General features: G+C 36.6%; 1 protein-coding gene across 1 annotated transcript in view; it reads left to right on the top strand.

Annotated features, from left to right (window-relative positions):
• TNFRSF11B (TNF receptor superfamily member 11b) overlaps window positions 1-17,040 on the top strand; it is a 28,059-nt gene extending 11,019 nt beyond the window's left edge. Inside the window, exons 2-5 of the mRNA XM_012443321.3 lie at window positions 7,398-7,767; window positions 11,734-11,925; window positions 13,855-14,079; window positions 15,809-17,040. Coding sequence (XP_012298744.2) covers window positions 7,398-7,767; window positions 11,734-11,925; window positions 13,855-14,079; window positions 15,809-16,197 — 1,176 coding nt within the window. The 3' untranslated portion in view covers window positions 16,198-17,040. The remainder of the gene's footprint in view (window positions 1-7,397; window positions 7,768-11,733; window positions 11,926-13,854; window positions 14,080-15,808) is intronic.
• Window positions 17,041-24,666: the final 7,626 nt, after the last annotated feature.

Below are 24,666 nucleotides of genomic sequence, written 5' to 3'. Positions count from 1 at the left end.
CTTTAAAAACTATCTTCCTTTAGGCACATTCTGTCATCACTATCATTTCACAGATGAGAAAATTGCAGACTTTGTGCTTGTCCTTGCAAATGTATCCTTTACATGGTGACTATTTATTTGCATCTGTGTAATTCCAATGATCCTAATGATACATAATCAATATGTCTATTGATTTGAATACAGTTAGATATATTGAATATTTGCCATGTGTAAGACACCATGCTACGTATTTAAGAAATATGGAGACAAATTGTTTTCTAGCTGAGTGTTCTAAGCAAAGTCCTGGAACTGCCTTGAGTCATGTGTCCTACACCAAGAAAATATGCCAATTGGGAAAATACTGAATCTAATTTTATCAACAAGTCCAAGGTGCTTTTTCCTGGAGACAAGAACAGGGTAGATAATGAACATATGGTACAATTTAGGTGTATTACTTCATACAGAACAAGAATCTTCAAAATGTCTCCAGAAATGAGTCTGATTTGAAATGTCTCCCAGTGCCTACCTCCTGTGTAATTAGTATGTGTAATGATGTCTCATGATTGTCTGACCCTTATTTCTTATCAAGTTTATGTCCCTTTGTTGATTTGAAATATAGCAATTGTATTGGGGTAGGTAAAAATAGGCTGATTCTCCTTATAGAGGTGATATCATGGTTAATAAGTAGTGGTGGAGCTCAGTTTGTAATTGTGGCATGCATATTCTACATGCAGATTTCCCACTGAAAGTGCTTTTGTTAATTCTCATTGATCAAATTGCCAGGCTGTGCACTTTTCATAATTTACATATTCATTACCCATTTAGTATCCTTCTTAAAATTCTCTATGCTATCTCTACTTTTTTTAATCCTTCGCTTTTTCATCCTACCTCACAAATGTTTCTAAGTCTCAAAGGTTAACTCTTCTGTCCTTTTTGGCTTGTACACAATTTCCTTGGGTAATGTCACTCCACTCTCTCTGCTTCTAAAGAACTCTATGTGCTTCTAACCATGAAAGCTGTGTCTTCAGCTGCTTTTCTGTTCTGAGTTCCCAATACATACTTTTAATTGTCTACCAGACATCATCATTTGAGTCTCATATAGAAGGCAGATAGATGTTCCAAACCAAATTCATTCTCTTTCTCTGTAACTGTTGGCTCTTCCTGCTGTCAGTAATTAATGGCAACACCACATACCTACTGGCTATAATTTATGGGTGTGCTTTTCAATTGCTTCTTAGCACCACCCCTCCCAATGAATCAGCCAACATGTCATATCTATTCCTTCCGCTCTTTCTCCATTACCAGTGCCCCTCACAATTTCCAACCTGTTTTTCTGTTGAGTCTTTTATTGCTCCTTTTTTCTCCACTTTTATGCCTCCAGTTGTTTTGCAGTGATTTGTGAATATTTTACATCAGAATTGGCTTTTGGATGCATGTTTACATTAACTTACTCAACTCCATCACTTAGCCATGTTCTCAGAACATAGCAGTTGTTTCAATAAGTGCATGAATAAATTATTTGAGGAATGGAGGAAAAGGGGAGAGGAGCTGTAATATAAGACTATAAAAAATCAAATAAACTGACACTCACAGGAAAATAGTTTGTTTTTGATAACTTTCATAACATATACTACAAGAGATCTTTAGTAAATTCACCATGGTACATATCCTGGATGTTTCCTTTCTTGGCTAAGACAAACTGTAAACTGACATGGTTTTCAAACTGACCAGAAGTTTAGCTAACTCTGGGTAGTCTTCAAATAGTTCTTTGCGGCAAAGATCATGACGAGGGATCACAAAAGGAACTCCCAAACCAAGTGGTTATTTCAGGCTTTGTGTGGGCTTCTTTTAATGAATTTCCATAAATGGAAACCCACATGGTTCTGCATACACAGAGCAAGCCCAGTAGTATGGGATTGGCTGCATTGCATAATGCAAAAATAAACTTGCTGGAGGAAGTATATTCTTTTGTTTTTTAGGAAGAAGCTTATCAGTGGAATTCTCTAGTCAAATCAATTGTGATCTGAGAAATTTTCAACTCAGTAGCTTTAGACAAGAGCTAGTCTTAGCACAAAGAAAAGTCAAGGTCAGTATATCTGGACTTGAGGAAGGCTGTGATTGATCTCCTAACATTGGTGATCTTTATGCACTTGAGACTGAATGAAAACTAAGCACTTCAGGGCTTACTTTTGGACTATGCATGAAGGCAGTAGTGTAAGGGAAAGCATTTGGTAAACATTAAAGGAAGTGACCAAAAAATTCATTTTATATGGCACATGCTCTAAGTTTGAATTCTGCCTGCACTAATTACTATGTTGTGAAACAAGTTAATTACCTTGACTCATTTTTATAGCTGGTGGAGACTTAATGATAACAGTAATGATTAAACATTCTAAAGTAGATACAAACCAAAATATTATATACATTGTTTATTATTCCACTGTCTGGCACAGAGTAGCTTTAATATATGTATGCTTGCATGAAATAGACAAAACAGGCCAGGTGTGGTGGCTCACACCTATAATCCCTGCACTTTGGAAAGCTGAAGCAGACAGATCATTTGAGCCCAGGAGTTCAAGACCAGCCTGGGCAACACAGCGAGACCCTGTCGCAATAAAAATAAAACTGAAATAAACAAAACAGATTTCCATGTTCAAAATACTCCTTCTTTCCTTCCTGCATATACCATTATGACACTTTTCTACTTCTTAAATATGGGGAATTATCATTAGAAATTAGTATGTTTGCGACCAACAGCTGAATAACTGAAAAATCAGTTAAGCACATTTAATAAAAATTATATATAGAGATCTTAAATATTTTATTTTGACTTAAAACATTTAAGTAAGCATTCATTCTTCTGTATTTTGAGATACAACTAAATCTCTTCTTGGAGACTGTGTTTGCCAAGTCTCACGCTGTTTTTGTTACAAACCCTTTTCTATAATTATTATCCATTCATTCAGTTTGGGAACTTAAAGATATTTATGAAACTAATTGATTAAATGATCCTTCTAGAAGTTTTCCCTGTTTCAACAGTTATCTCACCTATTCCAAATTCTACAGTAGGTTGTTTTTCGTGTGTTTTATTTTGAGGGTAAGGGAAGGACTTCATTTTTATCAAGTCATTCCAAAGCATTCCATTTACTTTTCATTGGAAAATTATTTTTTTTTTACACTCATGTTTGTTGGGTTAGGTAATATTTAATTGAATTACCTAATTATAGTTACAAGTACAATTAGCACGAACAGTTTCAGAACTGACTTTTGTTAAGCATGCAACTCCACTGGTAGGATCAAGTATGAGCTGGCTTGCTAGAAGGAAGGCATAACTGACAGGCTGGGGCAGCGGGTGGTGTTACAGAGGGAATGGAAGGCATGGTGAATCTGAAAAGACGATGTTTTCTGCTGTAAAGAGGGGTTTCACAAATAAACAAGGTAGAACAAGAAGTATGAAGGGGGTTAGAACAAGACATTTATTTCCAAGTTCACTGGGTAATTAAACTATGAAAGCAAAGGATAATACATGGTAGAGCTAGAAAAGGCATTAGAGAATAGCTAATTCAACTCACCTATCATCTTTACCTACTACCATGGTCTGCTAGCATTTGATATATGAGGAAAGATGCTTAAGCTTAAAATGGAAAATTCTTTAACATTGCTCAACATTAAAGATGGAAAGCAAGGAGGGGGACAAGCTAGCTGAGATGCAAACTTAGCTGTCCTTTCAAGAAAAGAGGAATGGAGGCTTCAGGAAGAAATCCTCAACTGATGGGAAGTGCTAGATTAGAAAACTTTCAGATTCTCTTCAAGCATAAGTGGTCTATACCAAATGATGGGTAGACAGGGAATGGGAGGAGGATGAAAGAAAGAATACAGAAAAATTCATTTAATTCTTTTTCAAAAGTCAAGCATAAAACACAAAAAATAGAATATCTGCCTCTTTTTTATTTCTTTTATGAGACAAGAGTCTTGCTCTGTCACCAGGCTGGAGTGCAGTGGCACCATCTGAGAGTAGGACCTTCTAGAGAGAGCACCTCATGCTTCCACAGACACACCTATGCATGTGTCCCAGCTTGGGTAGACACTTATCAGGGGACTGCATTTTACACAGAAACGAATATTTAAACACTTATTAGGCTTTAAATATCATCAAGTGGCAAAGGAACTGTAGGCAATGTTAAGATGACCTGTCCTGCGGCATCTTTTTCATTGCTTTTCCAGGAAATAAGCAGAAGAAACCAAGAGAAAGTACTGAGATGAAGAGCTCTATTAATCTTGCCCATCCTCTGTCCAGTAACTGATTCCAGAAATTCTGTGTGGGAATTGGGGCTAACCAAAGATTGAGACCTAAACATCCAATTTTGGCCACACAGAGTCTGCCTTTTTACCAAAGTGGAAAATCTTCAACTAAAACACAGAGGCCCTGTTGAACTTGCTGAAAACAAGTTTGTAATTTCTCAAGGCTTTCCAAGTTTTAAAAATGTATATGATTATTCCATGTGATAGCCTTGGAGAAATTACCTTCATTAACATACTCTCTAATTCTTACGTTGACCTTATTTCTTTATTTTCTCTGTGGGTTCCTTTCACGTCAACCTCCCTGTATCTTTAAGAAAGAGCAACAAATTTCCAAAACATGGTTTTGGGAAGCCCACAATATCATGTCCAAATACCTAGAAAAATATAAATTACATCAGTGTTCTTGGTTATATCTGTATTTATATGGCTTCTTCTAATGAAGAACACAAGCACCATCTGTGGAGTTTTCCCATCCCATCCTCATTTTTTGGTACAGGAGAGAAGAGTCCATGTTGATGAACAAATGGGAACACCTGAACCATGCTGAAATGGGAAACTTCCCCAGCAGTGGGAAGTTCTGCTGGGGAAAACTTCAGGACTCCTACCTACCAGGATGTGACTCACTTAGCAGTGGCACTCAAGATAAAGGAGTCCCTCTGGATGTCTAAGCCAGGCCTCTCGAAAGCAAACAGAACTCTCAAAAGTGGCTTTCCAGGAAACTGAAAGTGAATAGCAAGAGAAAATCGTATCTCTCATTACTTTCACATTTTTGCAAGTTGAATCAGGAAATCCTCATTTTATAATATTGAGAATTTTAGAAATATTGGAGCCAAATCCATACAAGGAGCCCTGAAAGATGTCCCATTATATAATCAAATGACAAACTAGCAACAAAGTCAGACGTGTCATCTTGCTTTGTTTCTTTCATTACATTGATCATTATTTGGAATAATTTGTTGTAATTATTTCTTTACTTATTATTGCCTACATGCTCACTCAGCTGCGAATTTGAAGGCAAGGACCATTTGCGTTTTATGCATGCCACATGCTAAGTTCCCTCCATGATGCCTGGTACATAGTGTTTGCTCAATGAATGTGCGTTGAATGAAGAAATAGATTCCATCTATTTCTGTAAGATTTCAGAGCAAACCAGAGCTGCCACTCCCTCCTGGTCCATTTCTTTAATCTAGTGACAACCCACTCCCCCTGAGACAATTCAAAGCCTCAGGAAAATTCAAGAACATGCTTTCAACATGCTTTCACTAGAAACTCTCAGGTCAAGAGAATGTCCTGAAAAGACCACTGAAGCAGCTCTGAGCTTGCACTGAATTTTGCATATTGTTGGCTGGGAGTTCCTTACATTTTAACACTCCCTCTCTTGAAAATTGTCTCCGTTAAAAGGTCAGTGACTCTGGATGAGATGTTTCATTCTTCTCTTCTGGTTTATCAACTTATCTTAGGTCAATTCAGCCCAAACACTTGCCATATTCCCTAAGAAGTGAATGAAATCACTTCAGTTAAAATGTTCGGAAGCTTATGAAAAAGGCCATTCTTTATCTTTGCCATCCCTAATTCAAAAGGGTGTGCTGTTTCCCTAGCTTGGCATGCTTTTTCCAGGTCAGGGGGTTTCTGTGAGATTTCCTGAATTCTGCAAAGAAGAGTTTGGAAAAAATTATTGTTTAGTTTACCACCTCCCAAAGCCTGAAAATAGTCAGTGTTGATCCCTGTACCAAAAACAAACAAACCACCCCCTACACACAAATAACACAGTTTCTTCTGAGTGTGTGATTCCTGTAATTAGTATGAAGAACTACTCCAGTGCTCCCTGGAAGATCATTGGGGAATCTTAAATATAAGAAAAAATGGCCAGTTGAAACTCTTCTTCCGAGTGGCACCCTTGCCCATGAAATCCTCTTTCCCCTACTGCACAAGCCTCTTCCTGCCATTATGTATGGAAACTTCTGAACCCTGCTTTCTCCCTGAAATTTATCCCATTACACCTGAGGAGATGTGGTCGTTTAATTTACTTAAATTAATTTTATTTTTAGATGTCAAGACTGCTGGTCAATGTGATTTTTAGAGAAAATGTCAACCTTAAATTCGAGGAATCTTTTTCATGAATTGCAAGCTTATGGGAAGAGGGGTCATGTCTGACTCACCAGTATATTCCTAGTGCTTGACACCTAGTAGGCATTCAACATATATCCGTTGCATGAATGAATGATAGGAATGACTGTTACAATCATGTGCCTTCACATATTACCAACTCTTCAGTATTTTCTTGGAATCAACAAGTCTTAGAATAGGAAAACTAAAAGAGGTATCCTTTAGTCCCCAATATGACCACCCCGCTTAGAAATGTCAATCTCCCTGCTTTCCCCTCCATGTTTCCAGTCTCCTTTACCTGCTCGCTCTCTCTCTTTTTTTTAACAATACTTGCAGAGTTTATTATAATGTATTATTTTTAGTTCTCTAATTGTATTGTTAACTTCATAAGGGCAGAATTCCTTGCCTATTTTATTCAGAGCTGCATCCCAAGTACCCAGAACAAAACCTGGCACATACTAAGGGATCAGTAGTTATTTGTCAAATGAATAAATTCAAAGAGAAATTTTTAGCACGCACCCCAGGCGTCAGAAGCACTACAGGTATTTTAATCCCAGGCCCAATCCCACATCAGTGAAATAATATGACTTAAGGGTATGAATCCCAGGAATCTACATTTTTAACAGGTGATTTTGGTGTAGTTCTTCTGAGAACTGCTAGTTAATCCAACTTACTCACCTAGAGATAATCCTGAAACCCAAAAAGACAAAGTGTCTTTCAGGTCACATGGTAATTCAGCAGTGCATCTAAGTGTTTTAAGTTCTATTTTGATGAGCTTTCTACTCCAGTCATCTTTGAGCCTGGGTTTTACCTACTATGTTTACTGCTATCTTCACTCTTAGTCTTTGAGATTAAGCTACTGGAGGCAAAAATTATGGCTTCCAAGCTTACTTTGTGGTGCATCTCATTAGGCTTAAGGTAATACAGGACTTTTTGAGTCAAATGATACTATTGCACATAAGAATAGCCCTATTTTCATGCTAACATGCCACTGTGTTCCTTTCTCCTAGTTTCTGGACATCTCCATTAAATGGACCACCCAGGAAACGTTTCCTCCAAAGTACCTTCATTATGACCCAGAAACTTCTCATCAGCTGTTGTGTGACAAATGTCCTCCTGGTACCTACCTAAAACAACACTGTACAGCAAAGTGGAAGACCATGTGTGCCCGTTGCCCTGATGACTACTATACAGACAGCTGGCACACCAGTGATGAATGTCTATACTGTAGCCCTGTATGCAAGGAGCTGCAGTACGTCAAGCAGGAGTGCAATCGCACCCACAACCGTGTGTGCGAATGCAAGGAAGGGAGCTACCTTGAGATAGAGTTCTGCTTGAAACATAGGAGCTGCCCTCCTGGATTTGGAGTAGTGCAAGCTGGTACGTGTCAATGTGCAGCAAAATTAATTAGGATCGTGCAAAGTCAGATAGTTGTGACAGTTTAGGAGAACACTTTTCTTCTGATGACATCGTAGGATAGCAAATTGCAAAGGTAATGGAACCTGCCAGGTAGGTACTGTGTGTCTGGAGTGCTTCCAAAGGACCATTGCTCAGAGGAATACTTGGCCATAACAGGGCAGTTTAGTGACAAATCTCAAATGCAGCAAATTACTCTCTCATGAGATGCATGATGGATGGCTTTTTTTTTTTAAGAAACATACTTGAGTTGCACTGTTGATAGTTGATCTGTACCTCTATGTTTCACTTCAGCACAGACACCTTCAAACTGGAGTGCTTTTTGACAAACATCAGAAATGTTAATTTATACCAAGAGAGTAATTATGCTGATATTAATGAGACTCTGGAGTGCTGACAATAAGCAGTTATGATTAATTATGTAAAAAATGAGAATGGTGAGGGGAATTGCATTTCATTATTAAAAACAAGGCTAGTTCTTCCTTTAGCATGGGAGCTAAGTGTCTGGGAGGATAAAGACTATAGCAGCATCTCTTCAGTGAGCTTATTTTTTATCTCAGACAGAACAGATTGTCAAGCCAAGAGCAAGCACTTGCCTATAAACAAAGTACTTTCACTTTTGCATTTTGAACAGCGTAGGTTAGGGCTCATGTGTATTGAATCGAATCTTTTAAACCAGCAACCCACATTTTTTTCTACCGCATTGTGAAGCTTCAGTTTAGTCTATAACTTTTCATAGCTTGAGAAAATTAAGAGTATCCACTTTCTTAAATGGAGGAAGTAACCAGTATAGATTCTGAGGACTCAATTTGGAGCAGTGTTTCTCAACTTCGGCCCTACTGATATTTTAAGAAATATCTGGATTCCTGGGCTGGACTCCTTTTTGTGGGCAGCTGTCCTATGCATTGTAGAATTTTACCAGCATCCCTGGACTCTAGCCACTAGATACCAATCGCAGTCCTTCCCCCATGTAACAACCAAAAATATCTTCAGACATTGTCAAATGTCATCAGGTGGCAAAATCACTCCTGGTTGAGAACAGGGTAATCAATGCTAATTATTTGTAACTAACTTTTAAAAGTTGTGATATACAAAGTCTAAGTTATTAGATGACCAATAATTTTGGTTTAAAGGCATACAAATGAAACATATTCAAAAATAAAAATCTATTCAGTTTCTCAAATAGTGAATCTCATAAAATTAATCACAGAAGGTGCAAATTGCATGAGAGTCCCCTAAAATTCCTCTTAGTGTGAGTATTTGATGATACTGGAATTGGCGATACTTCCTACTTTTTATTGGCTCGTACTTGGGACTCAAAAGCTAAGCTAAATTGTAGTGGGTCGGGTGGGGGTGCAGAATACCAGCCAATAAAAGCAAATCTATTTAATTCATTCAGTAAGTTGTATATGTAGAAATATTAAATGTGGGCTACACAGCTTGGAAACTAGAAAATTTTGAAAAATAATGGAAATAACAAGGACTTTTCTTAAGTAAACATGAAAATCTGTTTGTAGAATGAAGTAAGCAGGCAGCCAGAAGACTCGGAACAAAAGTACGCATTTTACTCTGTGTACACTGGCACCACAGTGGGATTTATTTACCTCTCCCTCCCTAAAAACCCACACAGCAGTTCCTCTTGGGAAATAAGAGGTTTCCAGTCCAAAGAGAAGGAAAGACTATGCGGTGTTACTCTAAAAAGTATTTAATAACCGTTTTGTTGCTGCTGCTGTTTTGAAATCAGATTGTCTACTTGCCATGTTTTATTTACCTCATTCTGTTAATTCCTGTGGAATTACTTATAGCAAGCATGGTGAATTCTCAACTGTAAAGCCAAATTCCCCCATCATTATATTTCACATTTTGCCTGGCAGGTTATAATTTTTATATTTCCACTGATAGTAATAAGGTAAAAGAATCATTACTTAGGTAGATCTTTTTTCATAAAAAGCACTATCAATTATAAAGAGGGAAGTCATGTTCAGGAAGGTATTAGATAAGCCTCTGAATATATTATGAAACATTAGTTCTATCATTCTTAGAGTCTTTCTGTTAAATAACTTAAAAAGCTAACTTACCTAAAAGAAATATCTGACACATAAGATCTTATCATTAGGATGCATGAGAAGACTCAAGTCGCAGATATGTATCTGAAGAATGACAAGATTCTCAGGCTGGGCATGGTGGCTCACGCCTGTAATCCCAACACTTTGGGAGGCCGAGGCGGTGGATCACCTGAGGTCAGGAGTTTGAGACCAGCCTGGCCAACATGGTGAAACCCTGTCTCTACTAAAAATACAAAAATTAGCCAGGCATGGTGGTACATGCCTGTAATCCTAGTTACTCAGGAGGCTGAGACAGAAGAATTGCTTGAATCCAGGAGGCTGAGGTTGCAGTAAGCTGCGATCACACCACTGCACTCCAGCCTGGGTGACACAGATGAGACTCCATTCCCCTTCTCCCCTCAAAAAAGATTCTTCTTCATGCAGAGTATATGTCAGTCAACAAAGGGAGACCTGGGTCCAGGTGTCCAAGTCACTTATTTCTAGTTAATTAGCAATGAAAGAACACCATGGAATCCCTGTCCAAATAACCTCTGCTTATGATATTATAGAATTTGGTGTAGAGTTGGATCCCATTAAGGAGTAAGATGTAGTAGAAAAGCACTAAAAACAAACACAGAAACAAACACAAAAAACTCCTCACTGCAATGCTGGAAATAACATTTAATCTGTGACGGTTTTAGGCTGCAGTTTCACCTCCTGCTCTTTTTTTTCTGCCAGCCCTTTGTCATTTTTACAGGTCAATGAATCATCCATCCCTTTAGAAAGGAAAGAGACAGGAGATGAAACTAGAACCAATCCATTTTTCCCCCTTTTTTATTTTCTGGTTTCGGTAAAAGATATAATGAGGTAGGAGGTTGAAACGTTTTATAAATTAAGTTTAATAACTTTCTGTAGCTTTCATCTCTTTCATATGTGTTATATTGTATAAGCCAGAATTAGCTGTAAAATCTCCATATGAATATTGAAGTCTAAATCTGTTCAACTAGCTTACACTAGATGGAGATATTTTCATATTTAGATACACTGGAATGTTTGATCTAGCCACACGTAATATAGTCAAGTGTTTGAAGATATTTATTTTTAAAAGCATCTTTAGTTGTTGACTGGTTCAAATTTTCCTGCCAATGATTTTTTCAAATTTATCAAATATCTTTCCATCATGAAGTAAAATGCCCTTGCAGTCACCCTTCCTGAAGTTTTAACGACTCTGCTCTTTTAAACAGTTTAAGCAAATAGTATATCATCTTCCGTTTACTATGTAGCTTAACTGCAGGCGTACGCTTTTGAGTCAGCGGCCAACTTTATTGCCACCTTCAAAAGTTTATTATAATGTTGTAAATTTTTACTTCTCAAGGTTAGCATACTTATGAGTTGCTTCACAATTAGGATTCAGGAAAGAAAGAACTTCAGTAGGAACTGATTGGAATTTAATGATGCAGCATTCGATGGGTACTAATTTCGAAGAATGATATTACAGCAGACACACAGCAGTTATCTTGATGATTTTCTAGGAATAATTGTATGAAGAATATGGTTGACAACAAGGCCTTACTGCCACTCAGCAGAGGCAGGGCTAATGAACATCCTACCCTTCTTTCCTTCCCTCTCACTTTTCATGAGCCTTTTGTAGGTAACAAGAAAACTGACTTGCATTTGTATTACAAGGAGAAGAAACTGCCAAAGGGGATGATGGTGGAAGTTTTGTTCTCTGTCTAATGAAGTGAAAAATGAAAATGCCTAGAGTATTGTACAACATAATAGTAGCAGTAAAAAACAAGTGAAAAGTCTTTCTACAACTGTATTAAGAGGGCATCTGCTGGGAAAGGATGTGAGAAGGTACTAAATTGCTTGGTATTTTCCGTAGGAACCCCAGAGCGAAATACAGTTTGCAAAAGATGTCCAGATGGGTTCTTCTCAAATGAGACGTCATCTAAAGCACCCTGTAGAAAACACACAAATTGTAGTGTATTTGGTCTCCTGCTAACTCAGAAAGGAAACGCAACGCACGACAATGTATGTTCCGGAAACAATGAATCAACTCAAAAATGTGGAATAGGTAATTACATTCCAAAATATGTCTTTGTATGATTTTGTAGTATCATCTCTCTCTGAGTTGAACACAAGGCCTCTGTCCACATTCTTGGTCAAACTCACATTTTCCCTTTCTTGAATCTTAACTAGCTAAGGCTACTCTCAATGCATCATTGCTAAAGCTACAACTCACAATCTCTCAAAAAGTCATCTTCTCACAGATAATACCTCAATGCTTGAATTTCCCTCCTTTCACACTGAAATCAAATCTTCTCATGGGCAAAGGGCTAAAGTATAAATTGGCAGCTAAGAAGCAAAGTGATATAGAAATGATGACAAATTAGGCCAGGTGTGGTGGCTCACACCTGTAATCCCAGCAGTTTAGGAGACCAAGGTGGGCAGATCACTTGAGATCAGGAGTTCAAGACCAGCCTGACCAACATGGTAAAAGCCTGTCTCTATTAAAAATACAAAAATTAGCTGGGCATGGTGGCAGGCACCTGTAGTAGCAGCTACTTGGGGCTGAGGCAGGAGAATTGCATGAACCCAGGAGGGAGAGGTTGCAGTGAGCTGAGATCGTACCACTGCACTCCAGCCTGGGCAACAGAGGGAGACTCCATCTCAAAAAAAAAAAAAAAAAAAAAAAAAAAGACAAATTAGAAATGTGTACTTGGCTTTGTTATCTATAGTATTAGTGCATCTATTTCATGGAAGTTCCAAGCTACTCTGATTGTGTTAAGCTTTTCATTGCGTACAGATCACTAGTATCATTGCTTGATTAAACACAAAAAAGAAAATCATCTTTAGTTATTCAAATGCATTCCACAGTAGTGATGACAATTCATCAGGTTAGTGTGTATGGTCACCTTGTCACTCCCACCACTAGACTATCAGTCCTTCATTCAAAGACGCATCACAATAAAAATGATTTTCTTTTCTATGTTTAATCAAGCAATGGTATGAACCAGCATGACTCTCCCCAAATACTTTTTTGTACTACAAAGAAGTTTATGAAGCATAGGAATGTGGATTGATATATAAATGAGATTCTAACCCAGTTCCAACATTTTTTCACTGTGTAATTGAAATCGTACGTAAGTCATCTAGCCTTTCTGTTTTCTTATCTTAAAAAAAAGAATGAAGGAAGGGTTATTAAAGGGATTGATCAAATTTTAACATTGTCTTTAATTAATTTAATTCATTTTTAAATTTACTTTTTTCATTTATTAAGCACTTACTATGTGGTACTGTGCTATAGGGGCTTTAATAGTTACAAAAACATTGTGTAAGTTGCTTTAGGTGAAATATGGGTAGTGGAATGGCAGAACTAGCATTCAAAGCCAGGCCTGATGAATCCAAAAACAAACTCCCATTACTCCCATTTTTTGGGACATACTTATGCTACCCAGATGCTCTAGGTTTTGTAATGCCTATGTAAATGACATAGTTTTACGTTTGGTTATTTTCCCATGTAATGGCTACTTATATATCTGTGTCTATCTCTTGCCTTGTTTCCAAAGGTAAACTATGTGTCTGGATGTGGGCATAAAATAACATACTATTCTAAATTACTGTTCAAATTCCTTAAAGTCAGTGATAATATTTGTTTTGACATTTATCTTGAAGTTCCCTGTGGGCAATAGGTAAACCTTTAACAGAATGTTAATATTTGTATTCAATTATAAGAATTTTTGACTGTAACTTATTAGACATTTACTAACTTTCTCTTGAAAACAATGCCCAAAACAGAACATTGGAAGGCACATAAGCTCAGTTGGTCTTTGCCACTAAGATTAGCCAACAGAGGCTTGATTTTATTCAAACTTTGCATTTTAGCATATTTTATCTTGCAAAATTCAGTTGTGTGGGCCTTTTTTTGTTTTAGTTTGTATTGAATAGACTTTCAGAAATCCATTGTTGAGTAAATCTTCTTGGTTTTCTAACCTTTCTTTAGATGTAACCCTGTGTGAGGAGGCATTCTTCAGGTTTGCTGTTCCTACAAAGTTTACACCTAATTGGCTTAGTGTCTTGGTAGACAATTTGCCTGGCACCAAAGTAAATGCAGAGAGTGTAGAGAGGATAAAACGGCGACACAGCTCACAAGAACAGACTTTCCAGCTGCTGAAGTTATGGAAACATCAAAACAAAGACCAAGATATGGTCAAGAATATCATCCAAGGTATGATAATCTAAAAATACAAAGATCAATCAGAAATCAGAGACATCCATTTATCATAAATCAGGAGCAAGACTGCATGGCTGTTAAGTTGTATGGGTCACGTTTCCCTGTTGGAATCATTGTTGGACTGAAAAAGTTTCCATCAACTGATAATGTAGATGTGATTCCAGAAACAGTTATGTAAGGTTTTGTGCTCACCCCTGCTCCCCAGTTTCTTTGTAAAGTATGTTGAACACTCTAAGAGAAGAGAAATGCATTTCAAGTCAGGACTATATCTCAGGGAATATGCTGCCAGATCCCTTAGTTCTTCTATAAACACCCTCTCTAGATGACCAAGGGGAAGCTCTTTAACCATTTTGAAACATATATTGCCACCAAGAAGCTCTGTAGTATTTACTTGGTAATTCTCTCCAGGTAGCCTCTATGTATCTTACAAATATCCTCTTATTAATCCTTATGATATGGCCTGTATTAAAGTTACCATTTTAATAGCATATGTTGTGAGGATTAATGAGATGAAGTCTGAGAAGCGTTTGAGACTCATGTAGGAAAAAGCTACTTAAAGCGAAACATTCTCACATATTATAGGTTTATATAAAGATTCTCCTTTACAAATGGTAAGAGAGAAATAAAGAGAGAAGAGAGAGAAGTGGGAAAGAATCTGAAGAAAATGAGTTTCATCCAGTGTGGACTGTAAGCTTTAGGACACAGGATGGAAAGAGTTCTGGTTTCAGTTAGCATTGCGAGGACATGTAGAAGAAAAAGGATGGAGGATTTCCAAATGCAGACAGGGTCAATGAGAAATTCATCCCGGTCCTCAGCAGTAGTTAAATGACTTGCATAGTCTTGCACAACCCTAAAAACTTCAAGTATCTAAAACCTAGGCAACAGATTTTAGGACACCAATGTCTTTGAGAGTTGAACACTTTTATTTATGCAAAGAGTAAACTTTTATTCTGTTTTGGGCAAACCAAAAGTATTCTTTGAACATATAATTAGCCCTGAAGCCAAAAGAAAAGAGAAAATCAGAGACTGTTAAAATTGGAAGCAACTAAATTCCCTATTTTATAAATGAGGACATTTTAGCCCAGACAGATGAACAGATTTGCCTTAGGGCTCACAGATACGAAATGACTCATGTCATTAATAGAAATGTTAGTTCCTCCTCTTAGGTTTATACCCTAGCTTATTACTGAAATATTCTCCAGACTGGGTGTTTCCTTCAGTTCCTTGACCTCATATTTTTGGGTTTTCGGATATCCTCTTCATGGAGGTAGTCCTCTAGTGCTATGTGTATTCTTTAAAGTCTAGTTAGAGCAATGAACTTATCAACTAGTGCCTACTAATGAAAGTTTATATTACAAAGCTAACTTGAATACTTTCCTTTTGTTCTGAAATGTTAGGGTTTTAATTTCTCAAACTTTTCTTAGAAAACGGAGTGATGTGTGTTATTTTCTACTGTTAATTTTCAAAATTAGGGACTTCACCCACAGTTTTGCTGGATGCCAAGAATATATAGCATACTATCTTATTATAACAAAAAACAATATTTATCTCAGTTCTTAGAAATAAAGGGTGTCACTTAACCCCCCCTCAAATAAAAGAAAAGGTTACCATTGAAATATAATTATGAAATTCTGTGAGAACCTTTTGCCTCAGGCCGGTTTTATGATGGCATTGGATGAATATAAATGACATGAACACTTCTTTGGGCTTTTGCTTTATGCAGATATTGACCTCTGTGAAAACAGTGTGCAGCGGCACATTGGGCATGCTAACCTCACCTTTGAGCAGCTTCGTAGCTTAATGGAAAGCTTACCGGGAAAGAAAGTCGGAGCAGAAGACATTGAAAAAACAACAAAGGCATGCAAATCCAGTGAGCAGATCCTGAAGCTGCTCAGCTTGTGGAGAATAAAAAATGGTGACCAAGACACCTTGAAGGGCCTAATGCACGCTCTAAAGCACTCGAAGACATACCACTTTCCCAAAACTGTCACTCAGAGTCTAAAGAAGACCATCAGGTTCCTTCATAGCTTCACAATGTACAAATTGTATCAGAAGTTATTTTTAGAAATGATAGGGAACCAGGTCCAATCAGTAAAAATAAGCTGCTTATAACTGGAAATGGCCATTGGGCTGTTTCTTTGCAATTGGCCAGATCTCATGGATGAGTAAACTGTTTCTCAGGCACTTGAGGGGTTCAGTGATTTCTTTCTCATCACCAATGACTGATTTTGCCACAGGACATTAAAAGAAACTATGATGTGGAGAAAGAACTACTATCTCCCCAAATAAACCCCAAATGGTTAATCAAACTGTCAGATCTGGTCCGTTATCTACTGACTATATTTTCCCTTATTACTGCTTGCAGTAATTCAGCTGGAAATTAAAAAAAAAACAAAAACAAAAACAAACAAACAAAAAAACTAGACTCCATTGTGCCTTACTGAATATGGGAATGTCTAACTTAAATAGCTTTGAGACTTCAGCTATGCTAGAGGCTTTTATTAGAAAGCCATATTTTTTTCTGTAAAAGTTACTAATATATCTGTAACACTATTACAGTATTGCTATTTATATTCATTCAGATATAAGGTTTGTACATATTATCATCCTATAAAGAAATGGTATAAGACTTAATTTTAGAAAGAAAAAATTATATTATGTTTATGACAAAAGAGATAAAATATATATTTTTAATGGGAAGTTTGTAGCATTTTTCTAATAGGTACTGCCATTTTTTTTCTGTGTGGAGTATTTTTATAATTTTATCTGTATAAGCTGTAACATCATTTTATAGAAAATGCATTATTTAGTCAATTGTTTAATGTTGGAAAGTATATGAAATATAAATTATCTGAATATTAGATGCTCTAAGAAATTGAATGTACTTTATTTAAAAGATTTTGTGGTTTTATAACTATATAATTGACAATATTAAAGTTTTCAAATTATTTTTTATTGCTTTTTCTGTTGCTTTTATTTGAATGGGACATTAATGGGTTTGAGCTTTCATAATTTCCCTGTTTTCACCAGCAACACCTGGGAAGTGTTAAAAATGCAGATTCCGAGACCAATTTGTTACTTATTACACTAAATCTGGAGAACTTCTGAAGTCAGCCTTAGATTACAGATAGTGCAAGCCACTTACAACTGCTGCCACCAACCTTGAGACACCAAACTATGTACGCTCTTTTGACAGCAAATAACAGAAACCAGCACTACTCAGTTTAAGAAAAAGGAAAAAAGAATAATTGGAAGAGTAGTGTGTTGATTGAGTTGAATGGTGGTCGCCCAAAAGATATTTTCATAATTCCCAGAATCTGTGAACATTACCTTATTTAGTAAAAGTGTCATTGTAATTAAGTTGAAAATCTTTAGTTGAAGAAAGCATTTTTGGTTATTCAGGTAGGCCTTAAATCCAATGACAAGTGTCTTTATGAGACACACAGAGTAGACAAACAGAGAGAAGGTGATGTGAAGACAGAGGTGGAGGTGGAAGTGATGTAGCTGTAAATCAAGGAAGCTAAGAGCAGCCAGCAAAGGGCTACCCCCACTCTGCTGGAGCCTCTGTAAGGAGTGGGGATCTGCTGACATCTGGATTTTGGAATTCTGGCCATCAGAACTGTGAAAGAGTAACTTTCTATTGTTTGAAACCATGCAGTCTGTGGTAATTTGCTGCAGCAGCCACAGGACACTAATAGAGATGGTATCCAAACTTTAGAAAGAGCAGAATCAATGTTTTTTGGGGGTGGTGGGTGGTGGCTCAAAATTTTTTATTTTTAGAGCCTGCAACAATTGCTTAGCAATGCTAGCTAAACTGGTACAATCTAAGGGCCATCTCACCTTTATCTTTAGGCATTTGACAAACAGAATCTCTTGCAAACAAGATCACAGACCAATTGCAACCTGTCTCAATGTGTGTGTGGGAAGAGGTCCTCTCTCCCACATACTTTTCCCAACAAGATTGTTTTATAGCCAAATGCAACTAAAACCCATAACATAGCAACTAGCTATCTTCACTATCACTGGTTCCTTCTACTCCCAGAATAGGAAGTTGAGGTAAGAGGAGAGAGACTGTCTCCTGTTGTAAAAACCCAGTCACACCTCAGTGAGGCTAGCACTGGAGGACAGAGATTAGTAGGCACTAAAACAGGCCTCTCTAGAACTCTGGGTCCTTTGGGGTAGAAGTTCCAGCTCTTTCTCCCAGTCAAACATCTTTGTATCTTTTAGTTCTAAATTCCAAATTTCCAGGAAACAGACTCTAATTATCGTAGGTTGAGACTGATGTAAAGACATGGAAATCGAGGATCTGTCGTTGTTTATCAGTTGCACTTTCCAAGAAGAAGATATCATTGTGAAGAGGGCCCAATAACTACTTCCTATCTCTTCCTCGTCTATATCCTCTTCTTCACTTTACTATGACTTAGAATTCAGAGTTGACACAGACCATCCCTTTGAAAGCAGACTTGTGAAATTAGATCAGTTATGGCCATCTTGATAGAAGACTACACCTAGGTAAATATCACACAGACTCATAAACCCGGAAAAATTAAAAGTGAAGGTGAAGCCAAGAGGTTCGAACCTGAGGAATAGGCCTCCCACTGTTGCAATACTGCATATGACAAAAGTGGTGGAAATTACATCCTGATGGCAGAAGCAGAAGGCCAAGAGTAAACTAACAGCCTTCATTTGTCCTTAAGCAGCACCAGTTCTTCCTTCAAAGTTCTTTGTAGAAAATGAAATGGCCTACACAACTCCACAAAGTTTAAGAAAAGTTTGAAAGTTCATGGCATCAAGGCTAAATTATTTAAATGCTTATTTGATTGGCCTCCCTGGCTGCTCCTTTGGGTTCAGTTTGCCTTGAGCTTCTCTTTCAGGGGAGATAAAATTTGTAAATATCATGCCAGTTCATTTTTTTCTATTTTTTTAAATTTAATTCTAAATTCATTTTAGATTTACAGAATCACTGAAAATATAGTAAATAGTTTTCTAGTATATGCTTCACCTAGCCTCCTCTGAAATTATTTTTCATTACTATTATTCACTTATTAAAAGAAATTAATCTTAGTAAAATACTATTAACTAAACTCCCAACTTTACTGAGATTTTCCCAGTGTTTCTAGTGCTGTTCATCTTCTGTTCAAGACCAGTTGAAGAGCCCATGTTGCATTTCATTATCACCTCTCCTTAGTCTCCTGCAATTTGTGACAGTTTCTCAGCCTGTGTTGTCTTTCCTCAACTTGACACTTTTTGAAGAGATGTGATCAGCTCTTTTGTAAAACATCCTTCAATTTTTGTTTTTGTGATGCTTTCTCATGAATACACTGAGATTATGGGTTTGGGAAAGAATATTGTAAAATCCATAACTCTTCTCAGTGCATCTGATCAGGGGCCATATCAGCATGACTAATTACTGTTGATGCTAATTTAAATGTGATAACTTGGTTAAAATGGCTTTGCCACATTTTTCCACTGTAACATTACTATTTTGCTCTTTATATATTCTATTCATTAGAATTATTTGTTAGAGCATTAGATCTAGTCCACACTCAAGGAAAGGAGAATTAAACTCTTCATATTGGAAAAAGAGATTTCAAGGAATATTAAAACTACCACAGATTTAGTTACTTTAGGGAAGAGATTCTGGAAGGCTTTGAAAATACCATTTCTTCTTAAAGATTCTTCTACTAATTTTAGCATTCAACAATCAATTTTGCCTGCAGCAACTGTTAACTGTGCTTTTCTAATGGGGATTTTCTATTTCCCTCATGTCCCCTACATTTAAATACTTTCATTTTCTTCTCCCTATTTGTGTCAATCATTTATTTATATGCTTATGGACTCAAGAATATTAATGTATTCTTTGGATTACATTCCAATACTATCACTATTTATGTTTCTCAAATTGTTTCAGCTTTGGCTATTGGCTCTTATTTCCTTTCAATATGGCCCTCCCCATCCTTTTATTTTCTTGAGCATTTTGTGTTTACTGGCACTAGTAGATTCTCCATACTCATCTTGCATTTCCTCTTCCCCAACCCTAGAATAAGGTATTTTTCTTTTTATTGTAAAATGGTATTTAAAAACCACAATCCAGGTGCTAGGTGTGCTCTTTGCCACCGAGGTATCACTGCTTATAGGACATCTCAGTAGACAGAGCAAGTAAATAATATGTATGTTAACCCAGGTATGTTTACACATACTTATTTCTGTATCTGTATACATATATATTCTATGTAACACACACAGCTACATAAGCCACTGGGTTCATTCTAGCCTTCACTCTCCTTCCTTCTGATTATTTGTGTCATCCTTCTGAGAGTGAAAAACATGGCTCACATTATATATAATTTATTTATTTGTTAACCACAGATGCATGTAAAGTATTTTCAGATTTTCTAATGGGTATCCCTAGATACCCATTTATCAACTAGAATATAGTATTAATTTACAGTTCTTCTTGTCTTCAGCTTTACAGTATACATTCAAAATGTTTTTCAAAGTCACTTAGGCCAGCTCTTTTGTCCTCACCCCCTCTGTAAAGTTATGTCATATATTGAAATAATTACATTTAATTCTTGCAGTCTACATTCTATCCTGGTGAATCCCCCTATAACCGGAATTTTTTTAAATTTGCATACACTTAAATACTTCTTGTGGCAAACCAGTGGTTCTGACGACAGCATAAAATCACGTATCCACCAATATATTACCGTCATCACAGTTCCATTACTCTAACAAACAATGTCTCTGGGTAGGTCCTTTGTAGTTAGTCTGTGTCCCCTCCACTAACTTCTAGCAACCATTGAACTATTTCCCATTCTTGTAATTTTGCCTTTTCTAAAATGTTACATAAACTGAATCATACAATATATTGCCTTTTGTGACTATTTTCACACAGCAAAATGCATTAAACATTCCATTCATATTGCTATATGAATTAATAGTTTGCTCTCTTATCTTTTTGAGTAACATTCCATTAAACGGATGACCGTTGTTTTGGTTTTCTATTCACCTATTGAAGTATATCGTAGTTATCTGCTATTTGAGATGATTATGAATAAAGTTACCATAAATTTTGCATATTAATTTTTATGTGAACAAGATTGCTGGGTTATATAATAAGTTTATGTTTAAATGTAAGAAACTGCCAAACTCTTTTCCAACTTGGCTGTACTATTTTGCATTTCCTCCAACAATAAATGAGAGTTCTTATTGCTTTACATTCTTGCCAGAACCTCATTTTGTCAGGTTTTATTATTTATTTTTAGCCATTCTTAAATTGTTTCATGGGATCTTATTGTGCTCCTAATTTGCATTTGTCTAATGACTAATTGAATTAGTTTACTAGGGCTGCCATAATAAAATACCACGGACTATGCGCTGAAACAACAGAAATTTATTTTCTACATTTCTGGAGGCCAGAAGCTCAAGATCAAGGTTCTGTCAGGCTTGGTTTCTGGTGGAGCCTCTTTTCCTGGTCTTTAAAGGGCTGCTTTTGCATTGTGCATTGTATCAGCATATGGCCTTTCCTCTGTTCACATGCAGAGGGGGATCGCTAGAGTCTCTTTCTCTTAAGATGATCAGCACTATGTGATTAGGGTCCAACCCTTATGACTTCACTTAAAATTAATTATCTCCTTGTAAGTTCCATCTCCAAATACATGTCAAGGCTTAGGGCTTTAACATACACATTTTGGGGACATAGTTTATTACATAATACTAATGATGTTGAGCATTTTTCATGTTTATTTGCCATCCATGTGTCTTCTTTGGTGAAATGTCAGTCAAGATCTTTTGCCCATTTTTTATGTTATATTGTTTATTTCCTTCTAATTGTTGAGTTTTAAGAGTACTTTACATATTCTGGAGACAAGCCCTTTTTCAATTGTGTAATTTACAGACATAGTTGTGCAGTCTAGGGCTTACTTTTTAATACTCTTAACTGTGTGTTCTTACAGAGCAAAAGTTTTAGATGTAGGTACAGTTTATCTTTTTTAATGAATTGTGCTTTTGGTGTCATATCTACACATACAAAACCCATACATAGATTTCCTTATGATTTTTTATAGCTTCACATTTCAAGTATAGGTTTAGGATCCATTTTGAGTTAATTTTTGTATAATGTATGTTGAAGTTCTTCCGTTTTCTTTTTGCATATGAATGGCCCATTGTCCCAGTGTGATTTGTTGAAAAGGTTAGCATTTCTTCATTGAATTGCCTTTGCATTTTTGTTAAAAACTGGTTGAAATGTTTGTGGGGGTATATTTCTGGATACTGTATTCTGTGCCAATAACTTATTAAGTCTATCTTTTCGCCAATGCCACACTATCTTAATGACATTTGCTTAATAGTAAGTCTTGAAGTTATTTGGTGGTTGCTTGGTTACTTGGGAATGTGTTGTTTCTTCTTGCCTTTTAGTATGCCCCAATTTTTTTTCTTAATTAAAAGTCTTGTAGAATAGGAAAGTCTGGGAGATAGTTTTTATACCTGGCAATGGCCATGTCTTTTTTTCTTCCCATAGAACCTTAATAGAGGGCTTTGCATTAATCCAAGTGAAAATTGGACAGGTTTTATGATTTTGTTGTTGCTGCTATGGTTATATTCAATGAACCACAGATTTCAAATTCCTATAGATAGCTTATTTCTAGGGTGGCAGATATATATCAGAGCAATATTCGCTTGATTCTGAGTTTTAGGTCTACCTTTGAACCATGCCTCAAAGAGGTTCTCTTTGTACACTCTTATTCTTCTCCTATCCCTCTCTCAATGGTATTCTGCTGTTACTTGCTGGTGGAAGCTTCTTAGCTTCACAGTAAAGGGTGATAGGTACAGTTTTTGTTGTTCTCATTAAGACTGTGTTAAGTACGTCTGTCTCCCTGGGGTGTGTGGCCTTTTCAACTCTCCTGCCTTTCTCTTGGCTATATTTGTGGGCTCAGCACTTAATCCAACTGCTTTTCCTAGGAATACACTTTTATTTCCTCCATTCTGTTACCTTTTCTCCTCTGCAATGAGTGGTCACCAGTATCCTAAAGTCAGCAGTTTTTCTTTGCCTCCATAGATTAAACACTTTTCAGTGAGATTTGTTGCCCTCATGCAGGGCGACTGCTCTCGAAGACTGCGTGGCTCTTTCTGATCTCTATTTTGAGTGCTTAATGGATTAATGGAGAAAGATCCTGCAAAAGGCTACAGATTCCCCCAGTTTTTCTAACAGCCAGAGATAGCCACACTGTTCCACTAAACTACACTAGGCCTACACTGATTTTTCAGCCAGCCTACTGAATTCTTCCTACTGGTATCCAGGTGTATCAACCTCAGATAGGCACTCATTTGTACCTCCTCTCTCCCTTGAGTCACTGTCCCTTAGATTTGGGGCCAGTTATTTGTTCTGTGACCTCAGTTCTCCAATAACTATTTAAAAGTCATGATTTTGAACTTGAATTTGATTTTTTTTGGCATTAGAGAGTATCACTAATATTAGCTGTCTACATTTCCCAGTTTCATCTACACCAGGGTAGAAGCCAGAACATATCAAGTCAGTTTCATTGTTTAAAGACTCGTTTTAAAAGATTAAATTGGAGTTAAAATTATCTCCATGAGTCCCGATCCACTGTGTCCTCTTGTCCACCCAGAAACCTATGCAAGTCATGAAATATTTTATGGGTTAATATTACAGTCTAAAATATCAAAACTAAGAAACAATATTGAAAGTCTTTATTCTAGATAGATTAGCAAAAACATTTTCTGAAGTACACTATTTTTTATTTGTTATTTTAATTAACTTATTCAATAGGTCATCTTCAGTTTCTGATTCATATGTTGAAAATCTCATTTGTTAATTCATTGAAAAGGTTTTTGAGTACTAGAAACAATGCACTTTAAATCCAGTTCTAAGCAAGAGATATAGTTCCAAACCACCACTACATTCAAGAGCATAGAGTTTTAGGTTGTGATCGTGTATGTGCAAGATGCATGTGTGTCAGCGAGAGCGAGAGAGAGAGAGCGAGAGAGAGTGCACATGCTCTGATAAGACAGAATTCTAAGATCTTCTTTGCCAATGTAGAGCTCTATAGACCTGGAAATAGCTTCTTTCTAAAATACTTAGTCCCTTCAGAGTTGTTTCCTTAACTAATGCCTAAACTCGATCTGAGGGACAAACTTTTACTTGTCTCTTACCTTCATCAAGTTTCCCAACGGCTATTATCTGTTCCCAATGGCTATTATCTAGTATCCGTTCAATTAGTATCGAACTAATTCAATTAGTATTGAACAAAAATTCCAATTGTTGATGTTGAATACAACTATGTTTCAGTTTTTTATGAATTCCTTGTTATGTTTCAAATTTCTCTTTCCAAAACTAGGAAATTACAAAACAGAGATTAAATCGTAATCATAGCTAGCAGTAATTATCTCTATACTTGAGTTTAAATACATCTGTTCTGAAGATGGTTATAATCTAGTTGAAGAAACAGGATATACACACGAAAGAGTGATTAGTAATACCAGATGGTATGTGCTTAGTGCCAACTGAGTTATATAAACAGGGCATAGTCATCAAATGTCATCTCTAAACCATAGAATAGA

Source organism: Aotus nancymaae, unplaced genomic scaffold, assembly GCF_030222135.1.
Source record: "Aotus nancymaae isolate 86718 unplaced genomic scaffold, 86718_ANA_hifiasm-v0.15.2.pri h1tg000036l, whole genome shotgun sequence".
Lineage (NCBI taxonomy): Eukaryota > Metazoa > Chordata > Mammalia > Primates > Aotidae > Aotus > Aotus nancymaae.
Note: the sequence above shows the minus strand (reverse complement) of the source record. Positions and strands in the feature narration are given on the sequence as shown.